Source organism: Platichthys flesus, chromosome 10, assembly GCF_949316205.1.
Source record: "Platichthys flesus chromosome 10, fPlaFle2.1, whole genome shotgun sequence".
NCBI lineage: Eukaryota > Metazoa > Chordata > Actinopteri > Pleuronectiformes > Pleuronectidae > Platichthys > Platichthys flesus.
In genome coordinates this window covers 13,581,634-13,598,516 of record NC_084954.1, presented here as the reverse complement: position 1 = coordinate 13,598,516, position 16,883 = coordinate 13,581,634, and the positions used below count along the sequence as shown (strand labels likewise).

Sequence of the window (16,883 nt, the reverse complement as noted above, 5' to 3'; positions counted from 1 at the left end):
GATTTTTCTGTGGAGAAGCTAAGAGAGAGCCCTTTGTGTGCGAGAGTGTATGTTTGGCTTGCATGGAAAGTTCAGATCATATGAGGCATTTTTATTTAGCTTCCATTGTTGAATCTTCGGTCAGAGACTCCGCTCGAGTGAAACTGGATTGTTAGGCTTGTGTTGATCTGTAGCTTTACTGTCCTCTGCCATGCTATGTGAACGGATAAACAACACCTGCTTTAATACAGCTGAATACATTTATTGCAGCTTAAACCTGGAGTGTGTTTTTAGCTTTGGGATGGCAGAAGAAGAGGCAAAAGACAGAAGGAAAAACTTGCAACACACACTTCCCACGTTAAGGGAAATGAAAGTAAAACAATCGCGCTACCATTAAGGCAACAAAGTTAAAACACTACTTAATATAGGCCAAAGACCATTTTAAGAAATTAATATGTCAATGCTAAAAGTAGGTTTTAATATTGTTTTTGACACTAGTTTAGTGTGTTTGTGGGGCATAGGGTGTCCTATTGTGTTGTGATGAAAAGAAAAGGTGTGAGACAACAGAAGATAGAGTTTCATCTTTTTCCTCTTATAGCAGGAAGTAATTAGTGGTACTTTTAAACATACAGTAATATTTCTTTTTAAAGTCAGGTTGAAAACAAGTCTCATATGCATGTACACACACACACACACACAAACACGCACACACACACACCCCTCCTATCTCCTTTTGTGATTCAACTGTTTGCTACAACAACAGGATGGACCAGATTACAAATACTAAATATCTTCTTCTTTTAATCATTATTATGATTATCATTAACTTTGATGACAATATAGGTAGTATGTCTCTTAAATTCGTCGGGCCTCATGATTTTTTCTTGTTTGTGCTGAAAGCATCCTGCTGCACTCTGCCTGTACATCACCTTTCAGGATTCCGATTATATTAAGATATTTGATCATGTATCAAAGGTGTAGAAGTATCCAATGTGCATTATAGAGTAGATAAATATGTAAAAAACTTCTATGGTAATCTTTATCTGACAAACGCAAAATCCAACAATATGCCGTCACAAACTTCTCACACTTTCAGCAGATCCTGCATAGATAACCAGGCTCTCTGTAGATACAAAGTTATATACCAGCACTTTTGTCTCTGCACCTATAGTCAGGACACGTCTCTACTTCCCCCATTGTTCAAAAATGAAGTCCAAATATCCTGAATACGGGTGCTGCCATCTTGCATTTTTGACAATGTAATAGCCAGAGTATGCACACTAGTGATTGTAGGGTGAAGCTGCAGTATTGAGGTCCACTGACCAGTCTCATTAATGGTAATAAGGTCCAAAGAATATATCTTTGAGAAAAAAATATGTTCATCTGCATTTTGAGATTCTTGTCAGGTCAGTGTCCAATCTGCGGACGTGAAGGTGGCAGGATTTATGACCTATACTGCAACCAGTCACCAGGGGGCAATCCGGATGACTTGGATTTACTTTTTGGGTGCTGTCATGTCATCCATTTTTAAATACAGTTTTGTCACCTGTCCTTTAGGATTATTCACAATGCACATGTCAACATTCACGAAGTTGAGAGAAATGATAAAAGCCAAATAGCCTACTGCGGCCACAAGAGACCAATAAATAAAAAATGGGCAACATCAGATCCTTAAAGAGACAGAGCGCTGTTCTGAGATTTAAGAAGAGATATCACTTCCTCTTTTGTGTTGTTCTAACTGATGTCTATTTTTACCTTTAACCAGTCAAGCATGGCTAACATTGCTTGTCCCGACAGCATGCCACTGATAGTTGTTTATGTGTTGGTACGAATCAAGTGGATACTGACGTCATGGGAATTTCTGTGTTTATGACATGACTCTGTATACTTAACAGTCACACAAATGCTTATTTATAATTATAGGGATTTTACGGACATTTACTAGGATTATATTTCAATAGGTGAGGAGTCACCACACCCAAATGTCAGGGGATCATATTTAGGTCATTCAGGTGTCAGTTTGCCCTCTAGTGCCATCTCCACATCATACTCAAGTTCCATTTCATCTCGTTGCTTTTATTCTCTGCAATCCTTCCCGTTTATGTGTCGGTGAACAGTCCTGACAGGAAAGCCAACCGCAGCAGTTTTAAATTCATGAAATCATATATTGTTTCATGGTCCAGATATTCAGATACACCGCTATGGCTTTTCAAGAGCTGCACACGCTGTTGTCACGAAAGGAAAATGTGTGCTGACACACTGTGGTGAGAGACTGATCAATTCTGTATGTGCCTGGAAAGTTCTGTGATTCACCATTCGTGAGTTTTCAATTTAAAGAAGACAGTTTGGAGCGATGATGCTTATTGTAAAAGAGTAGATATTCACGGTGCAGTTAGTGCAGAGAACTTTGTTGGTTTTAGCCTCCCACTGTGTCAGAGTTGAGTAAAGTTGGTAAACTGTTGGTTGGTGGAGTTTCCCTCTCTTAAGAACATGCTGTTCTTCAGTGGCCTGTTGTCAGACTGGAGCTGTGACAAGGTTGAACTCTGCTTGTGTATATTAGATTTGTCCAGTGTACATCAGCTTAACCTTGTGTTTTAGTTGTCAAGAGGTATTTGAATGCATCATTTAAATTTAATTTGACTATTTTGAATTAATAGAAAGCTATTTCCGCTATTTCACTTTCTCTTTAGAAACAGAGGGTCGTGGTTCGATCCCTTACTCCTCCAGGACATAGCTGTCCTTGTGGCAGTAGGGTCTTTTTGCAGTGTGTGATTGCTCTGTGTTGTACATAATGTGATAGCGGTGATGTAGTGGGGAGCACTGGTGCCTCACAGCAGGGCCGTTCCTGGTTCAAATCCCAGTTCTGTTCACCCACGTGCTGGGTTCTCCAGCTTCCACAGTTCAAAACATACAGATTGGGGCGAGATTAATTGACACTTTAAATTGATCGTACAGAGACAAATGGTTGATTGACTGTATGTGGGCCACGTGATACGCTGGCGACCTGTCCTGTGTGTCCCCCGCCTCGTAGCCAATGTCTGAGCTCGGATTGGTTCCGCTCAAAAAGATAATTAGTATAAATAATGGATGGATGGAAAATAACTTTCATGTCGGTTAAAATGGAGAATTTTTGCTTCTGCATTTTTTTGTCTTCCTCTTCCATTTGACCCACAATCATTATCCGGCTCTGAAGTTCACCCCAGCTATACCCAGCCTATTATTAGCGTTTGCTACTCACACTTGATCTGCTACCAAGAGCGCTGATCTCTTTTCTTCCTGTTTTAATGTCTGTAATCACATGCTGTAGAAGGAGCCTATAGCAAAGTTGTGCTTACATTAAACAAGCACGAACAGGTCTGAATATTTCCCTTTACCCTGCACCGCTTTCAGAAAGGATTTCATTTTCTGCTTAAAGTTAAAGCTATTGAGAAATACCTTGTCTCTATATGACATTTAAAGGGATAGTTCACCCATAATAAAAATTCACCCATTCTCTACTCGCCACTATGCTGATGGAACAAAACTCTTTCAGGGGTAAACAGCGTTGCAGTCAAATCTCATACAATTAAAGTAAAGGAGGAACCCTTCTTCAGACGTAATAAATAATACCTTTGCATTTGGAAACCCAACCGACGATTTACGAATGTGGTGATACGCTAAGTGTAAAAGTGCTTTATGTACGCATAGGTGTGAATGTGGTTATGCTGTTAAATGTTTGATAGGACCATAAAAACTCTATAGGAGTGCATGCATGTGTGTGCTTTGAGGGTCTGGAGGTATCTGATACATGCTGATTTGCTGGCGTACAGATTGTATGGTCTGATTGTGAATTGGAGTGTATCCCTGCGTGCCAGATGATGTTACCTGGGTTGCTGTCATTGTCACACCACACCTCTTCCTTTTCCTTCTCTCTCGGCTGTGATGTTTGTATTTAATTCATGGGAAATCAAGAGCGTGAAGCGCACCCACCTCTGCCCACAATGCGTTTGTCCAATACATCCAGTGTGTACACGTATTACACTGAGCTCCTCAACCCTTTTCCCTGCTGTTATCCCAGTGTATTAATTCAGGTTTGTGACGATTATAGAGGCTTTAGCACCTGGCAGCACCGTCGAAGCTGAGAGAATGTGTCTGCATGGCGATGCAAAAACAAGACAGAGGGGCAAGTCGGGGCAGGGAGGAGAGGTGTGTGTGTGTGTGTGGGTATTTGCATCTGTTTGATTCCCATGGAGCGGTTCAAGGATGGGTTACATCACATGAACATCAGTTTGTTTGTGTTGATGTGTTTGTGTCTGGTTCTCAAACCGAAGATTTTCCCTACAAGTTTTAACTGAGCGACTTATCTTTGTCTCGCCTCCCCCTCCTTCCTATCAAACTGAGGCAGATTGTGCTCAGGACAGTGAAGTAACATCGTCAATATTTTTCCTCAGAGGTTTGGGTTTTTCCTGCAAATAAAGAAAGGCATGTTTATTGTGTATATATCATAGTGTTTTACAGGCTGACACCAGTATTTTTAGAAGGACCAAAGTAAAGTAAAAGCCCAAATACATTTTATTGCTTCCCTCGCACATTTTTATACTTTTTTTATTCAAAGATATTTTGGGGCCTTTGATGTCTTTATTATAAGACAGGACAGTTTTTTGTGTGAAGGAGAGAGAAACCACGGGGGAGGCTTCGGCAAAGGGTCGAATCTGTGACAGTGCAGAGAGGTCTTAAACACTGATAACTTGATGTAAACAACATTTGCATAACTTCTAATTAAACCGATTTAAAAAAGAGAAAGGAAAATCCAAACAGAACATTTTAGAGACAAGTGACCTCAGTGTTACTAATCGTGTTGGGTGAATTATGGAAAGTTACACTGGAGATGGTCAGAGATAAAGTGTTGTGGAGTCACATCATGTTAAATGTTAAATGAGAAAGCAGAAAAATTATTCTGAATGATTATCTGATTATTTATAAATAGATAATTTGTGGATTTATTTTGCCCCTGATCTACTATATCCACTGTTACAGGTTTATTTACAATTCTATATATTTCATCATTGGCAGGTTTATAAAATGAAAGCTTAAATTACAGCTCTTTGAGTTTACTCAAAGATTGACAGTGTTGTTCATCTAAACCCACTAGTTATAGGTAGAACTTGATAAGTATCACCATGGTTACACATGATAAATACTGGGTCTGTTCCACTATTTGTAATTTGTTTACTTTAGCTGCTGATGCTTAATATTTTCCCGAATGCTCCATGATCTCTGTTTCCAGAGGCTCCATATTTTACTAAAACAACAGATGTTTGCTTATTTAAAATAGTTTACTTGAAATTCATTTTTTTTTACATTTAAAAAAATGAATCATTATCCCCCCTCAAACGCATTAACTTTTTTAAATATTGTTTTTTCAGTCGTCCAAAACTTGAATGCACTGGTCATGCAGCGTTGTATCCATTAGATTTAGATTCTTTATCCAAATCTGGGACGTAAACATCCGTTTGGGGCGCATACGTAATCACTACCAGCGCGTTAATATCACCAGCTTCCGCACAATCCGGCCGTGACAGATGGCTTCTTTTTAGTATGTCACCATTACAATGTGGTCACAGGAGCAGCGATAATATGAGCCCCTCATTAACGTGCATTCATGCCCCACCCATCACTCCGGGCCTTTGCAGTCAAGTGTGTGTGTGCGTCTGTGTGTGTGCTGTCATGGCAACTAGATTATGTGTTGTCCCAGACTGACTCTACACTACACATGCATATCAACTTTCTGTTTACATCTGCAGGCTGAACCACTGCAGCAGGGACTTCTGTTTAAGCAATAATCTGCTCCTTCTTGTTACTAAAAACTGGCAATACATGCAACACATTTTTTCTTCTCTTATTTGTCAACGTTGCTGTTGTCTGACTCAGATCACGACCATGGGAATGTTTTCCATTTGTTCAGATGTCACACATTCCGTACCGTGTCGGCACACCAGGAAGTGACTGAACCACTCAGCCGCTGATTAGTGTGAGGTGTCTTAAATGGCGATTTAAAAAGAAATAAAAAGGAAATTTGCCTCAAAACAAGTTTGGAAGAAACCTTTTTTAAATTTCAGGTCTCGATAATATCAGGCCCTGGTTAACTGAGGAATTTAAGATCTGCCAACATCTACTCTCACTGCGTTGTAATCATTTTAAAGTCACATTGCTTTAAACAACAAGGAACATTTTTCACATGTGTGACCATGTGTGGTGGCCCTGCAGGCCTCTTCTTACAAACAAAATTTAGAATCTTGTTTTGGAAATTTGATGATTTCAATTCACTAACTCCCCCTTGTGGCAAGACAATAAAGTTCTGTCTCTTTACAAGCAGATTTAAAAACAACCGCAGTGAGTAAAACGCTGCACAATGAAAGGAGACAGAATGCGTTATGCTAGAAAGTGTCAAATAAAACCAAAATAAAAAAGAAATGTTAGGATTTACTGTACAATAAAATAAGACAAAATGCTAGAATGAGTAACATACGATAAAATTAAATAAAAATTATGTGCTATTTCATGTGCTGTGCTGTAAAATAAAAGAAGACACAACGCAAAGTACAAGAAACGGTAAAATTAATTTATAATGTTATGACACTCAAAAGAGAAGAAAAGGGTCTTTAGTTCTGCTTTGAATGTGTTGACAGGCAGGGAGCCCTTAATGGTAAAAGGTTGAATTTGGGCCACACTTACACTTTACCCTTAAGCCTTGAGTCTCGACAAAGGAAAAGCAAGGAGCGGCTGACCAGAGGATCTGAGCGATTGGGAGGCAGAGAGGCTCAGAGTTTTATTTAGAGGCCAGGCGGTTTAGTCTTTAAAAAACAAAATAAAAGAACCAAGAATATAAGAATAAGATATATGGATTTGCTGTTTTGCTCAGGGCTCTGTAACAGGCGCGTGGTCAAAAGCAGTGTAGTGTGTGTATAAGTGTTGTTTATTTACAGTGCTAAAGCTGTGGGGGAGCCATCCGTGACACCGTCATAGACCTCAAATCCCTGGCAAGAGCTTTCCCTTCGCTCCTAATGTTTACCTCAGTGACCTCAGTGTGATCTGTGTCCCTGCTGACCAATCCAGGGGGAGCGTGCCTGCAGATGGGGAGCAACAGTGGGGATACTGGGTATCTCATCGAGCAGTGACGAGGGGGAGTGAGAGAGAGGGATGGCAGGATTTAGGCTACTGCGGATTAATGTCTGAGCTCTGATTGGTCATTGGCCGTGGAGACCTTCGCTGCTCTGCATAGCGCTGAACTGACAATAACAACAACTTCATGAAAAACAAGAGAGATTATCATCCCTTGCTTCATCTGATCCCCCCCCAGGATGTTTATTTAACTCACACACTGCGGACAGCACCTTCTTAGATCACATGTTTGGTTCTCCTTTCTTGAACACAACTCAGATTTAGTTTAGATGCAGTTTTACATGATACAAGAAAGAACATGGTGGTGCTTCTGACGGATACCTTGGCTAAAATCAACTGCTTTCCAACTGTCTTCAGGAGGAAAGGTGAGTGACGGCAGCTCATGGCACTTGTAGTTTGTAATTTTGAGACAATAGATCTGATTGGTTCGTGAATAGAACCGATTGCTCATGCTCTGATTGTTGACAGTTCTGTTTCAGCCATTCAGGTATAACCAGCTCTGGCTGGATCAACAGGCAATAAACTAATTAATGTGGGCATTCATTGTGGACCCTTTCAGTTTGTTATATTTACTCTGCTTATAAAATGAGCTGTGATTCTTGGTCTTACTTGAGGTATTGAATACCTGCATTTTTGGCTTATTATAGATAATTGATTATTTAACGCCAGAGCACATGTATGAATGCTGTTACAGAAGAGACAAGTCGTAACAATTGGTAGTGATCACTGAGCATGTGGGTGTCGAGGCTAATTTCAGTGCGGTCTTACAGCAGCAGTGCGGACAGTAGAGTACGGTCGGGCGCTAAATGTAGAGCAGCTGTCCCCATTTCATAAAAGTGTCTTAGCAGGTTGTTAGCCCAGTGATCCCAGACGGTGCCCTGGAGCCTTGAGGGCACCACATGTGTTAAAGAGATCCATCACATGCCAGGTGCCCTCGAAATATAAAGCAACATTTTCAAAGATTTTATCGTTTTATTTGTTGATTCAAATACATTTTATGTTAATATACCATCTAATTTTGCTAGTGTTTTTCTGTCTGTGGAATGATTCGATCTCTGTTTGTCTCTTCTCCCCTTTATTGTTAGTGGTCAAGACAAGTGCAGGGTCAAATTTGGCATGATCTGGAGACACGATACATTCAGTATTAATAAAATGTGAATAAACAAGCCACCAGTGCTCTGTAGCCATCATTAGAGTTGGACAAAGTTGAATATGTCTTCTTCTCATCAGATTAACTATTAATCTGATAATTTTTACTTTAGCATACTGGACTGAGACAGACATTCACGGGAGTGGTGGAAGCTGATCTCTTTCATGGCAACAACATTAATAGAACCAATTCATCCTTTACAAGTTGTCTTCAAAGTAAAAGCACAACATTCATTTTATTGCTGTAAGGCGTTATATCGAGCCCAACTCCACAGCTTTTACTTTGAAAAGTTTTGAACTTGGTTCTGAAAATGGTTTCTATTACTTAAAAAAACTCTGAAATAGCTGACATGCAATAACAGCAGGTCAGTAAATCATTCAAACCTATATATAAACACATATGTAAGCAATAATAAAACTATTTGGCTTTAAAAGCTACATTGCATATAAACCAGGTAGCATGAACACAAACTTTTCTAACTTTAATCTGCACACTTGATGCTCTGAACACAAGGTCCAGCACACAAACAAAAAACTGCCAGTATATTTTAGAACTGTTTGAGGAGGACTCACTAATGACAATGAAACAATCTGAAGTACAGTAGCTCTGGGGCATTAATGCAGGAAACGAGAACCGTTCATTCCATAGACTTTCACACCTTCTAAGTAAAGTCATAACAATACAACCAGCAATCAACTTAATATTAGTTGATAGAAGAGATTTTTCAGGTTTTGCCATTCCTATGAACTTCATCATCTACTTGGATAGTGCCCTAGGTTCATGACTTGGTATCTCAGGTATTTTATAATTAGTCAATAAAAGCTTTGAATGATGTAGTCAGCAGTCAACAAGATGTGACAGCAAAAAAACTTGCAGAGGGTAGATTTTTGACTTGATAATCCCTTCTTAAAACATTGTCAGAGTCCCTGGAAGCTAATCCTGCATGAGTGGAACTGGACTTCAGCCTTTTTAATTTGCACTCGCACCCTTAAAACTTATTTACTGTTCAAGAGCTTAAATCACCCTGACAGACACCTGAATGTTCTTGACTTGTCCATATGGACGGACCCCCCTTATTAGCTGTTACACTAACACAGAGATTTGACTTGATCCATGCTGATCCCCTCTCCCCCTCTCTTTACTTAAAGCTTTACCAAAGCGAGATGACGATGACGAGATCCAGGCGCCGCTGCTAGTTCAGGAGAATGTGTTCATCGAGGCCAGCAGGCCCAAGCACCTGGAGGATCTTCACACTGAGGCCCTGGAGGGGTTGAAAATGATGCAGCAGGAGGGTACAAAACACTATCATTATAGTATTTACATCTCTGCACTAAATCAGAGCTATCCCATGCGAACATGTTGATAACGATCCGCATATCGCCCAAGAGCCTCTGCACGACATGATACAGGATACAAAGTATGATAAGTATTTGAAATGTCATTTTAAATCTGAGTTTAATGGGCCTCTCCTTGCAGAAACCAATAACGGAGTGGAGTTCCAGGATAATGAGAGCACAATTGTAAGTGACACCAAAAATGTGCTCTTTCCTATTTTTAACAATGTAAATGAACAATACAATTTACGTGAAAATATTTTTTCTCCCCTTTTGCCAGTCAACAAGGACGGCCCAAACAGACGGGGAGGGTGGAGGGTTTATGACAGACAGCAGCATTGCAGACACATCCTCCATCGTCTCAGTACAATCATCTGTGTCAACGAGATCGTCCCGTTCTGGACTCACCAGACAAGGTAACTTATCCACCAGAACTCCTGCTTTTGGTTACTGTACAACATACAGTGATGCACATACAAACAATTAACGAAACATGTACAGATTGGATTTGTGTTAAGGACCAAAGGATCATCTTTTATCTCTTTTCTCATGTGCTGTCAACCCAGGATCAACATTCAGACCATTGAACTCTGGGAAAAAGTCAGAAAAGACGAGACGAAGACGACACAGGAAGACTGTTGCGGGTATACCACAGCATGTCCAGAGAGAGTGGGGTATGCAGCTCATTTTTTAAATGTACTACAAAAAATCGGATTGTCGTTGACTAACTCAGTCAGTTGCAATTCGCTATGTTTACACAGCATTTGTATATCTTATACTTAGAGAATGAAAGAATGAATTTTGCATGCATAGCCATGAATCATATTTACACGGTCGCCATTTTTTTAAATTCGTAAATATCAATGCACCTCTAGGGGCAAAACTATTTACAACTGGAATTAAGACGATAATCTAATGCTAAATGCTCAATCCAATGCTAAGGTGCTTAAAACAAACAGTCAGTACAATGTGAGCTTCCTACCCTGAGCAGCACTAAGAGGAAGCCATTTACGTCATGTGACTATTGTCTCTTCCTGTAATTGTAATATGAACCAGTGCTAATTACTCCTGCTTTCATTTTTCAGGGTTGGACAGACAGGGCTGGTCATTGGCTAATAAGTTAGATGAAGAACAGCTTTATAATGGTGAGACTGATGAGAGCCCCACCACCGATAACCAACTGCTAGCAGCTCAGTCACAAAAGGGGGCCGGTGCCAGCCTTCAAGACAAAAGGATCCTCCATCCCCTAAACAAGGCCCACATCAAGCAACTGAATGACTCCCATGCTGGACATAGGGATGACCTGGCCCTGTTGCACCGCATGGGCTCTGGCTTTTCTGATGGACAGAGGCCGCGGTCGCTGGCTGTTCCCTGGATGACCACTGCTAACAGCCTCCAGCAGGAGCCGCCTAACCCTGTCATGTCCATGTCACCCCAGGCTAATTACATGTCCAAAATCATTCCCAATGCTGTGTTGCCCCCGTCCATCGATGTGGTAGAAATCAGCCGTAAACAGAGTCGCAACAGCCTTCGCACTGTCAGCAAGAGCAGCCTGCTTCTCTCAAGCCCAGCCCCCTCCCGGTGTTCCTCTAGAGCGTCTTCGTCCAGAACCACTTCCTCAAAAGGTTCTACCATCACCTCCGCCTCCCGCAACAACCCCCACAATTTGTCAGACAGCTCTTGTTGGAGTAACTCTGAGTCCTCAGAGACCTTGGTGTCTGACTCCTCAACCATCTCCAGAAGCAGCACCCCCCGCCAGAGGTCGCAGGACGGTGAGGCTTTTGCTAAAGAGGACAATGTCAGCAAGTCTTCTAATGGCACGCTCATTGGTGAAGCACAAGCACCTAAGAAGGAGGGACCATTTGTGCGTAGCCTGTCCATCATGAAGTCCAAGAAGGCTCCTCCTCCTCCAAGCCGCTCCTATTCCCTCCACAATAAGATGAAGCGGCGATCACGTGATCTGGCCGAGGTTAGGGTCTTTCCAGGCGAATCTTCCCACCACAGAATCTCCACTACAGTTGAGGAAAATGAAAAAAACCACTCAGAACCTTCATCCATGTCCTCGAGTATCATAGACAGCCCTGGCTACAATGCTGACACCAGTTCTCTGGATGAATCCACAAGGTCATTCAGTCCCATTAGAGCCCAGGCACTAAAGGCAGAGGAAGCTGTAAATGTTGATTCTTCACAAGAGAAGCAGGAAACACCTCAGGAGAATAGGCCCAGAAAAATAATCTCACCGTCCAGTGGTTACTCCAGCCAAGATGGAACATCCCCACAGCTTTCTAAACAGCCTCAAAGTACATCTCCAAGACACAAAATCATCTTGGCAAAGCTTCAAAAGTTCTTTCCTGGGTCCACATCTGCTGGTTCAGCTCGATCCCCTCTCACACAATCAGAGGCTCCTAAAAACATTAGGCCCTCTGGGGACAATAACATGGACTCAGTTGACACAGTTGGTGCCAGTGCCTCTGTAAGGACATTGAGAGAACTCTTTAACATCCCTCCGCCACCTATAGTCCACGCACCTCCACCCCCTCCACCAGAGGTATGGGCTCACAGCAAGCGAAGCTTTGAGCTGCTGCTTGGACCACCGGCACCTGACAACCTTTATGCCATCATAAAGAAGAATCCAAAGGACAGGAGACAACAGAGGCAGTCGCCCTCTGCCTCTACAGATGGATCTGTGAAGAGCTCGGTGGTAGAAAGAAAACAGAAGAATCCAGTTGTAACAGTGGAGTCCAGTAATGGATCCTTACATGTGATTGAGAGAAGGAAATTTCAAGAAAGTGTTATTTCGAATGATGAGATTCATAAAGAGAAGAATGAAAGACTGGCTCAGAATGTTGATTTGAAAGGAAACGGCAAGGTGACAGAAAAAGCCAAAGTAAGAGACATAATAAATGAGATGTTAGTGACGGCTATAGAGAAACGTGAAGAAAGAGTGACAGCAGCAACTAAAGAAGACGCAACAATGACATTCACAGAAAAGACCAACATGGAGATCGCATTAGCACTCGCGTCTCCATCACCCTCGCACCATTCTCCTCAACCCCACGATAAACAGACCACAGAAGTTACCTCTGTCACATTAGTACGAGCTGTTGTATCCCCCGAGTCTTCCTGGCCTCCTCCACCTCCACCTCCAACAATAGCACAAGTGGACGTTGCTGGTCCTGATGTGACAGATTTCCCCCCGCCTCCCCCATTGTTTGGTGAGGTAGGGTTTGTCATACCTGTTCAGGTGCCACCAGAGAGGTCCACTCCTGGTGGGGAGTCTTCTGCAACTACATCTGTTGTATCAGTAGTGATACCAGACGCAGAACCACAAAATTCCAGTTCATCCCAAGGGGCTGCCCCTCCACCACTGAATATCCCTCCTCCACCACCCTACACAGCCCCCCCTCCGCCAATTACAGCAGTCTCCCCTCCTACAATTAAAAAGGCCCATCTGCCGCCAAGGGAGATCTTTCCACCGCCACCTAAAGAATTCTCTCCCCCACCACAACCTAAAGAATTCTCTCCCCCACCACAACCTAAAGAAGTCTCTCCGCCACCACCTAAGGAAGTCTCTCCTCCAGCCCCTAAGGAAGTCTCTCTTCCAGCCCCTAAGGAAGTCTCTCTCCCACCACCTAAAGAAGTCTCTCCGCCACCACCTAAAGAAGTCCCTCCGCCACCACCTAAGGATGTCTCTCCTCCACCACCTAAGGAAGTCCCTCCTCCAGCACCGAAGGAAGACTCTCCTCCGAGCCTTAAGGAAGCCTCTCCTGCAGAACCTAAAGAAGTCCCCCCCATACCACCCAATGAAGTCTGTCTGCCACCACCTGAACAGGTTTCTCCACCCAAACAGTCCTCCCCTCGACTGGCTATCAAGGACCCCCCTTCGACAGAGATACTCGCGCCATCTACTGAAGAGGTTGTTCTTTTGTCTTCACAAGAAAGTGTCTCTCAATCATCTGTAGAAGAAACCCTTGCTTGCAAGCTCAACCCACCACAAAGTATTCCACCTTCACCAACCCTACAATCACAGCCCTATGTGTCAGAGCGGGATATTGATCTTCCAAAAGAAGACATCGTACCCGACCCTGAAATTAATCAAGTTTCAACTAGCAGTATTCTCCTTCCCCCACAGAGTATCCCACCTCCGCCTCCGGTAGAGCAACCTCAGGCTGTACCTCGACAAACAACCGATGAGGTCCCACCATCGCAACCATCTGAAGTGTCAATACCACAAGGTCCTGAAACCTCTCCTTCACCAGAAGAACCAGCTCCTTCTCAATCTGTAAACATTCCTTTGCCTCCACCTTTACCTATGCAGGGTCTTACCAGCATTAAGCTTCAGTCTAGTACTGTAAGCACAGAAAACCAAAGCCAAGAGCTGAACTCTGCTCATGTTGTAGAGGAGGAACCCACTCCTTTTGTAACCCCCTCCCTCCTACAGATGGTCAAACTGCGGTCTGTCAACAGCAGTCCCGAGCCCCCTAAAGCTCAAGAGGAACTCAAGACAGAGGTCACAATGAGAAAACAGCAGCCCAGTGATCAGGCTCCAACCTCATCTGCCAATGGAGAAGCTCCTCAAAAACCTATCAGAAGGTCTCTGATAGTGACCTGTCCTACATCCACTTCTCTGCCTGCCATCGTCACTTCACAACCAGCTTTACCCAAGTCCCAGTCTCTTGTGGCTCCACCTGCATCTTCATCCACAGTACCCTCCCCTACAAAAAAGTCTCCCCCTGCTACGACTGCCTCTCCTTCCATGAAACTACAGGAGGCCATCCGGCTGCGGACAGCAGCCAGATCAAAAGAGAGCCCTGCGTCTCGCCTCAGCGTGCCATCACCGACATCACCACTAGACCTCCAAAGGTCCCCCAAGTCCCCCACTAGCACAGCAAGCTTTATCTTCTCCAAGAGCAACCGGAAGGTGGTGATTGAGACCAAGCCAGTGACAGAGGCCAAGACAAGAGTGCAGAATAAGCTGGAGGTTTCCCCTGTAACAAAGGTGGTGAGTGAATCAGAGTCTTTGAAGAAAGCGAGCAAGATGCCACCACCTGTAGCAAAGAAACCCAAATCGAAGGCCACAGAGAATGAGACCAGTGAAGGGACCGAGCAAACTGCAGGACAGGAAGCACAGCAAGAGAGTAACCATGGTAAGTGTTAGTATCCATAAGAATGGGATGACGTGATTACTATTTTGGTTTAAAAAAAATAAAAAATAGTTTGATTTGGTTTCAACTGCAGCACTCCTAGGGTCCCAGGCAGAGTGGGGCAGTGCGTGTTAAAAAAAACCCACATTAGATGTTCCTAATTGAAACCATAATTTGTTGGTTAAATTCCTAATATAAAATAATTAAAACTGATGAAATAAATAAAAGGTTTAGGAGGGACCTTCAATACAGGAAGAGCAAAGTTAGGGTGATCGTCTACATGCTAGCCATTCTGTGAAGTTGTATTTGAGCTCATTGGTTCTATGGGTTTAATGTGTCAACATGCTGACCATGATACAGAGGGTGCATTTACCTCATATTAGCCAGGCCGAGCTAACAGAGTTAGCAAATAATATTATCTTCAATAAAATCAATAAAACTAAAATGAAAAAAGCTGTGAACCATTTTTACCTGGTTTCAATCGACAGCTTTAGACTCTTAACAGTAAACGTGGCTAATTCATATGATGTAGTCGGGTTAACATCTTGGTTTTCCTTGCTTTCCTGTTCTTCCCGTTCTCCTGACATGGTGTGAAGACAACTGACTTACAATTGGTCGAGGGCATGTAGCGAGGAGACCTCACATGAGGCTCCATCCCCCAATAAGGCTCTGAATGGGCATGATAGCAGTGTTCGTATCCTGGATATTTGGGTTTATTTGTGGATAGTTGGAGGAAGTGGAGATATGTCAGAAATCTTTAGACACAGTCTATGGTTTGGTTAGGAAACCAAAGTATAGGACAAATTTAAGAAATGGAATCGTCCATCCTGTAGGCTAGTTGTTGAAACGACATTCGGCCATGCTGCTAGCTTGGTTAAAATTCCAATCAGTTGTTATATTGCACATCACCTCTTCACACAATTAACCTACTTCTTTTATTCTCCAACCTCAGATGGGGCAGAGAAGACAAATGGGACAGCAGGTGCAGCGGAAGGAGGAGAAACAGTATCGACATGATTGTAAAGACTGAAGGAGACCGGGAAGGACTAACTAATAATAACACTGCAAGTTGATCTTTGTGAGTGACAGACACGAAACTGGATGTGGATATATGCTTATTTCAAAAAATGGATTTTGAAACATGCTGGATTTAATAGAAAATCATTTGAATGTCTTGTTAATGGTGTGGGTCTTAAAGTACACAGTTTGCATTTTACTAAGAATCATCTATTTTCTTTTGCTATAGGGGGCATTCAGATTTTTACTATTGCAAGAAATGGGAATATACTGCCCTCTAGTGCCAAACAATGATTGTACCACTTATGTCCTGCTGAATCAGAGCTTGTGGTTAGTACTTGCAACGATGGGACTTTTGGGCACTCATCTGTAAATATAGCAACGTGTTGTACATTTTAACTATCCAGTACTGATGGATAATTGCTATCCTGTTTTTTTCTGTATTTCCCCCCAAAGACATTCCACACAAATTATATTTGTTAAAAAGAAAAATATTAATTATCTTAAGTTATTTTTCCTGTAATGTTCAGAGGAGGGTCTCTACAGAATGTCTACTTTGCAATGTTGTGTTAAACCCTTATATCATCATATATATCAGTTTGTGTCGATCTTAATCCTATCCAAATTTGTTTTCTCAAAATAAGTCCCACTTAATTATTTTATGATTCAAAGCCATCGATGTGCATGAACACTATCACAAAAAGAAAGAAGTGGACATGGCAAGTTATACTGGAATCGCTTTATATTTGGAGCATGTTTTCTTCTGCTTTTAGTTACTGATAATGGAGGCTTTGCCTTTCTTACAGTTATTATGGCTCTAACAGTGGGATATTTCTATGTTGGACTATAATATATTTCAAAGTGTTTTCAGACATCGTAATGTCAAATGATCATTTATTATGGAAAGAATAAAGATTTATGGACAAATTTAATCATTGCAGTGACTGAGTTAATATTTATTTGTCTCCACGCTGGCGACAGCAAGTGACCGTAGGCATTCTGTTTTCAGGTTGTCCGTCTGTCCAATACATTAACACTTTTTGTTGGTCAATGATCAAATGTCACTGTGATCTCAAAGCATTTTTGACTTAATATTTC

At 42.1% G+C, this 16,883-nt stretch overlaps 1 protein-coding gene across 1 annotated transcript in view; it reads left to right on the top strand.

Moving 5' to 3' along the window:
- The window catches only part of si:dkey-157l19.2 (proteoglycan 4), a 30,533-nt gene extending 13,816 nt beyond the window's left edge, over positions 1-16,717 (top strand). The window contains exons 3-8 of the mRNA XM_062396510.1: positions 9,439-9,582; positions 9,767-9,810; positions 9,905-10,040; positions 10,191-10,298; positions 10,710-14,771; positions 15,721-16,717. Coding sequence (XP_062252494.1) covers positions 9,439-9,582; positions 9,767-9,810; positions 9,905-10,040; positions 10,191-10,298; positions 10,710-14,771; positions 15,721-15,785 — 4,559 coding nt within the window. The 3' untranslated portion in view covers positions 15,786-16,717. The remainder of the gene's footprint in view (positions 1-9,438; positions 9,583-9,766; positions 9,811-9,904; positions 10,041-10,190; positions 10,299-10,709; positions 14,772-15,720) is intronic.
- Positions 16,718-16,883: the final 166 nt, after the last annotated feature.